Below are 6,000 nucleotides of genomic sequence, written 5' to 3'. Positions count from 1 at the left end.
CGCGAAATCCGAGCACTGAGGTCATGTGCGGCATGCATGGGCTTGGTGGCCGGACCTCTCTCGGGTGCTCAGCCGGCGAGGAGAACAAAATTTATTTTGCCAAATCGGCGGCTGAGTGACCGAGCACACACTCTTTTCCGGACATAGAGTCATCAGCTCAGGCTGATGGCTCTATGGTCGGAACACACGCTCGTTTTTCTTTTTTTAGGGACTCAAGTCCCGACGTAAAGCTAGAGTAAAATCAATTGAGTCAGTAAAGTAAATAGGGAGAAAAGCCTAGATGTGGCTACCCCTACAGTTAGGTGGCATAACCACATTCACTAAAAACCGAGGATGTCCTATTACCCAGGGCATCTTAAGTAAATTTCAGATCATAAGCCTCCTCACGTAAGTCACACGATGAGGAGGGGTGGTGGAAAAGCCTGGGGGTCAGATAGGTACCACTTCGACTAGCGAGGTGTGACCGGTTTGATCTTCGGACATGTGGATCCCATTCTTACATTGGTATACACATGTTCCTAGGGGCAGGGTTGATCACTGCGTGTGTGTGTGTGTGTGTCAGTGAGAAAACATGTTTACCCAAGACAATGCACCGGCTTACAAGTGCCTTACGACAAAGGCAAAAAATCATGAGTTGGGTTTGGAATTACTTTCTCATGCGGCTTATTTTCCTAATTTGGCTCCCTCCGTTTATTAAGTGCTCCCAAATCTGAAGATATGGATCGCAAATAAAAAATTCAGCTCGAACGAAGAGATAATTGATGAAACAAACACCTATTTTACAGAGCTTCCAGAATTGTAATATCCGGACGCCATAAAAAGTTGAAAAATTAAGCTAAAATAATAATATCGAACAAAATAAAAGAATTTTCTTAGAAAACTTAATAGACCATATGGACCATCTATTATTATTATATGATGCAAAACACAGGAAAATATAATGCAATTATCACTACACTGTGTTAGGTTTTAAAGTAAAAATATTCCTTTCCTACTTGATTTTTCAGATTTAGAGTTTAGATATAGGAAATACATGACAACGCTGTAATAAGCAATACTCAACCAATTACAACACAATGTGATAAACCGTCACCGACAGGGTCGCCTTCAAATGAACAGACTACCTAACCTGTTTGTCTATATCAAATCACTATCATTTCATTTTACTTCTGTGTGAAGGTCTGATGTCTATTCTATTTAGACCGGTCTCGTAAAAATTTTAATTTTAACCTTTTGAGTGTTTGAATGTAATTACTAGTTATTTAACAAAACAGTGAAATTCTTGTTACCGCATCAAAGTTTTGGCGTATTGATCTAATAATGGAATTATCCGTTTTAGGTAAGTTATTTTTTATTTTGTACGTACCTATATAAATATAAACAGATTAAAAATAGGTAAATATGTAAAGTATGTATTGGTGTACCTTACAAAAGAGCATTTTTCTAGTGTTGTGATTTTAATATAATTTACAATTAGTAATTTATATTAATTGTATAACTAAGTACATAAAATATCTATTTGATTCTTAATACATTTATTTACAACACATTACAATAAAAATTATTTAAAATTTATATTTTACTAGATAGATGCATATTGTTTAATGTAATTCTGTTATAATTTTCATACATACTACAGGTTACTAAATCCTAGGTACTTTTAGTAAATTGGTATCTATATCTCTGTGATTCCCTAATGCGGACATATTCAAGATTAAGAATATAAGTTTAGTGTAGAAATTTTGTTTTTGATACCAGATCATTATACTTTTTCGACTAGAAAATGTTGGTGTTTTCGTATAATTTTTATTCCAATTTCCGAATTTTTAGTGCACTTTTGTCAATTATAACAAATAATATTACGCTTTACATTACGCTTTTATAATAGTCTCCCGTTTTATACCGCTTCGCGGCTTTGGGAGTATAGCAGGGTAGTCTGCTATATCTAGGGCCTACGGTATACAAGGAAGGTAACATGGCCAGTGCTACGCTTCAACCGCCTATTATTACCCCTGGTTTTACCCAAGGTACTCATTTAATTCAGGCTGAGTCGACCTGGGGCCTATAGACATTTTTTTTTAAAATGTCTAGTTGTTCTTGCCGGCGGTAGGATTCGAACTCCGGACCACCGGCGTGCGAGGCAAGCATCCTACCGCTTGCGCTACGCAGGCCCATTACGCTTTTAATGTCAAGAAAAATCGTGACGAAGTCTTAGTACTATTTTTTAGCGATTGTTGTTTGCTAAAGCTTTTAGCCCAGTCTGGTTAAAAAAAAGGTCGAAAAATTTTTGGTAGTTATAGTGGTGCTGTCCATCTCTAATTTTAAAATGACGACTTAACTGTTCTCTCCACTGAGTTGTCTTGTCCTTCATCTTCATCCTTCTTTTCCGTTGCGTTTTGATAATATGTGCTGTCTGCTGGTTCTTATCCATAATAATATAAAGATTCCTGTCCTTAATGCTTCTCCTAGTTTTGATAATCTTGGTTGCCTTTGTGTTCTGAAAGGCCTCGTTAGATGTATTCAGGATCGTTTTATAGTCAGCTGCGTTCTGGATGACTTCCGTTCTATATGTTGACCTCTTTTAAGTTTATGTAGTGTGAATGTAAACTTCGGTTTCCTCGAAGATGGCAGGTTTCTGAAAAAGACGAAAAACATCTTACTTTTTGTCTAGTGTTGTTTTTTTCATGAGGTTGAATAAAATCATCTTATGGCTTCCAATTTACCACTCGACTTCTTAGATGATGTTTTATAGTTCTTTACCCTGTACTTATCGCGAACTAACTTCTTACATATTTCATTTCTTGTTCTTTTTTAGAACTTATTTTCTTGCAACTGGTTCTAGAACCTTGATTTTAGGTAATACTGGCAAATTTTAGCTGTTATTCCTGAACAGTCATTCTTTATCATCATTCTAGCTTTTCAACCCTGCATGGGTTCCAGCGTTCTCAAGAATTTCTCTCCAGTCGTCCCTATATATCGCCTTTCTTCGCCAAGCACGTATTTCTCATATTTTCATCGATGTTATCAAGAAACCTTGTTCTGGGTCTTCCTCTTCTTCTCTGATCAATGGGTCTATCAAGACGCGTTTTTCTAGCTGGGTCATTCTGTTCCATCCGCATTACATGCCCTATCAACCTCAGACGCCCGCTCTTAATATGTTTACGATATCAAGTTCCTGTTATATTCTATAAACTTCGAGGTTGTATCGTCTTCCCCACATTCTATTGTCATTCACTGCTCCATAGATTTGCCTTAGTACTTTTCTTTCGAAACATAACATGTTTTCATTATTTTTTGTTAGTCCAGGTTTGTGAGTTCAGGTCTCTAAACCATATGTTAAGACTGGGCGTATTATTGTTTTGTAGAGTTTTATTTTTGTATTTCTCGATATAATTGTAGGTTTAAAGAGGAGATTGAGCCCAAAATAGCTGTTGGCCATGCAAATTCTGCGGTTTATCTCTGCGGTAGTATTATTTTCAGTGTTAAGGAGCGCTTTCAGGTATATAAATTCGTTCACTGCTTCGATGACGTCGTTTTCTATAACAAGTGGTATTCTTTTAATCCTATATACGCCTCTCGTACTGCGTTTTCCGTTCTCCCAACAATATTGGTAGCATCAGCATAGGCCAGGATTTGCACTGATTTATTATATATCGAACCAGTGGTTGTGATTTGTGACATAGGTATTACTTTTTCCAGAGCCAGATTGAACAGTCTACAGGAGAGAGTTTCTCCCTGGCGCAGTGCGTTATTTGTTTTAAAAGGTTCAGACAGTTCCTCCTGAGTTCGTACTCTACATTCAACTTTATCAAGAGTTAGTTTTGGTTAATTTACCAACTGATTTGGTATTCCTAGCTCTTTCATTGCTCTGAACATTTCTCTTCTATTCACAGAGTTGTAGTCGGCTTTGTAGTCTGTAAATATGTGATGAGTATTAATGCCATATTCCAGTTTTTTTCCAAAATTTGTTTCAGGGTTGTAATCTGATGAATTCTCGATTTACCACCTCTAAAGCCTGGTATTTACCTACTATTCGTTCTGCATATGGTGCTATACGGTGACATAGTACTGCGAAAAATAGTTTATCGCTGCATTTAGAACCGTAATTTCTCTGCGGTTAGAGCATTCAAAGATATTTCCTTTTTTGTGTGTGGTGCAAAGTATTCCAATATTCCAATCATTGGGGAAGGATTTCTGTGTCCATATTTCTTTTGTAAGCTGTTATCGTATCATGGCCACCTTCTTTATATAGTTCAGCTGAGAGATTATCTATTCCGGATGATTTGTTTCTAGCTAGTTTTTTAACTGCATCTTTAACTTCAAGAATTGTAGGTGGTTCATCTTTCCTCTCGACTGTTTCCCTTACCTCATCTTTTTCTTCTTCCAGGTTTTCTTCTTCTTCCTCTATATTAAGTGCCTGGTTAAAATGTTCCATCCATCTATTTAATACATCTTTCCTTGATGTTTATATGAATTCTTTTCTGGTGACCTGAACAGTTAACTTTTGATCTGAACTTTTTACATTATGTAGTTATTTTCCATTTTCGGATCATTCGGTTCCACTATGATACCTTTTAGGAAATCATTTTCGTTTAGAAATTTCCAACTTTGATCTAAGTTTTTTTATACATGTTTTCATTCCAATTAGTCCAGGATATAGTGGTAAAACAAGTAGAAAACCTTACAGTAAGTAAAAAATAGCTTACGGCAAATTGTGATTTTCTTTGGGGTTGGTTACCACCCCCACTCGGGGATGAAAAGTTTATCAAAACAAACCAGGGTAATCTCTAAAATAGTGAATTCTAAGACAAAAATGCTCTTTAGAGCTTTTTCGAGAAGTCAATATTTTTGGAATTATTCGTGACTGAAAAATCCAGTTGAAATTGTAAACATTTTTAAAATTTACCTAATACAACTTAAAAAAATTTTGGAATTGTTTCTGTAATAAACATTATATAGTAAATGATTTGTTTAAAACACGTTCATGCGAAATTAGCAATATGTATGCTGTTGCTCGGGAGGCGGTATTTCATTTTGGTCCTCACAGACCACACCCGACCGAAAGTGTTTCAGAATGGTCACCCGATGAACGGAGGGTTAATTAAGTAATATAAATTGTAACATAGTGTAGTAGTGAATAGCTTATTAATAAGTCAAAATAAAGATTTATTATTGTGCATTTTACCTCTGGTGCTTATTAATTTGGTAGCAGTTTTCCCAATCGAAGAAAAAATATTTTAATTCATCTTATGTGTGTGAGGTTAGAACAAGGATTCACACAAGAGCTTTTACCACTATTTACTATTCTAGCGATTATGATGTTTTTTTTATAAACTTTTTCCAGCCCCGAGTTCGGGTGGTAGCCTCCTCCAGAGGAAAAGCACACATTGCCATAGGGTTTACCATTACTATTTGAGCTATGTTCTACCTACTGTCAAAATTTCAGGGCAAATCCATGCATATAAAAAGAATTCTGAGCAGAAAACCGTCATATACTGGACTATATTGTTTATACGTATTTTTCATATTATATTTATTTTTTATGGTATGAGTCTCTTTTTGAGTTGACATATCCGCCTACGCTTTACTTTATTTGGATTTACAAATCCATCAGTTATACGTTTCGTAAACTGTTGCTCTCTATACAATCACTTGTGTTTCCGGTTTATCAATATCTTTTGTCTTCTTCTTAAGGACTTTAAATATTGTTTAATTATTATCTGTAAATAATGATCTTTCAATATTTTTACGGTTAAATCTCATCTTGTGAATTATTAGGCAGTGTTTCTTTTCTGTTGTTTCCGTTTGCAATGTTGTGTAAATCGAGTTGTTGTTAAAATCTGTATCCGGTTTATTGGAGGTTGTTTGTCATTTCTTCCTTCTTGTTATTTTCGTGGAAATTTTTACGCCTTATTTAGATGATCTTCTTTGAGTGTTGTCTTCTAACGGAGAACGGCAACCATTTTAGCAAATTCCTCTCTGTTTTGGGTTTTCCTTAGC

General features: G+C 35.6%; 1 protein-coding gene across 1 annotated transcript in view; it reads left to right on the top strand.

Annotated features, from left to right (window-relative positions):
- The first annotated feature begins 1,099 nt into the window (after window positions 1-1,099).
- Window positions 1,100-6,000, top strand: part of LOC140431658 (putative helicase mov-10-B.1) — a 98,737-nt gene continuing 93,836 nt past the window's right edge. Inside the window, exon 1 of the mRNA XM_072519546.1 lies at window positions 1,100-1,339. Coding sequence (XP_072375647.1) covers window positions 1,321-1,339 — 19 coding nt within the window. The 5' untranslated portion in view covers window positions 1,100-1,320. The remainder of the gene's footprint in view (window positions 1,340-6,000) is intronic.

Source organism: Diabrotica undecimpunctata, chromosome 1 (genome assembly GCF_040954645.1).
Source record: "Diabrotica undecimpunctata isolate CICGRU chromosome 1, icDiaUnde3, whole genome shotgun sequence".
Classification (NCBI taxonomy): Eukaryota; Metazoa; Arthropoda; class Insecta; order Coleoptera; family Chrysomelidae; genus Diabrotica; species Diabrotica undecimpunctata.
The sequence above is the reverse complement of the archived record's forward strand: the minus strand, read 5'-3'. Positions and strand labels throughout refer to the sequence as shown.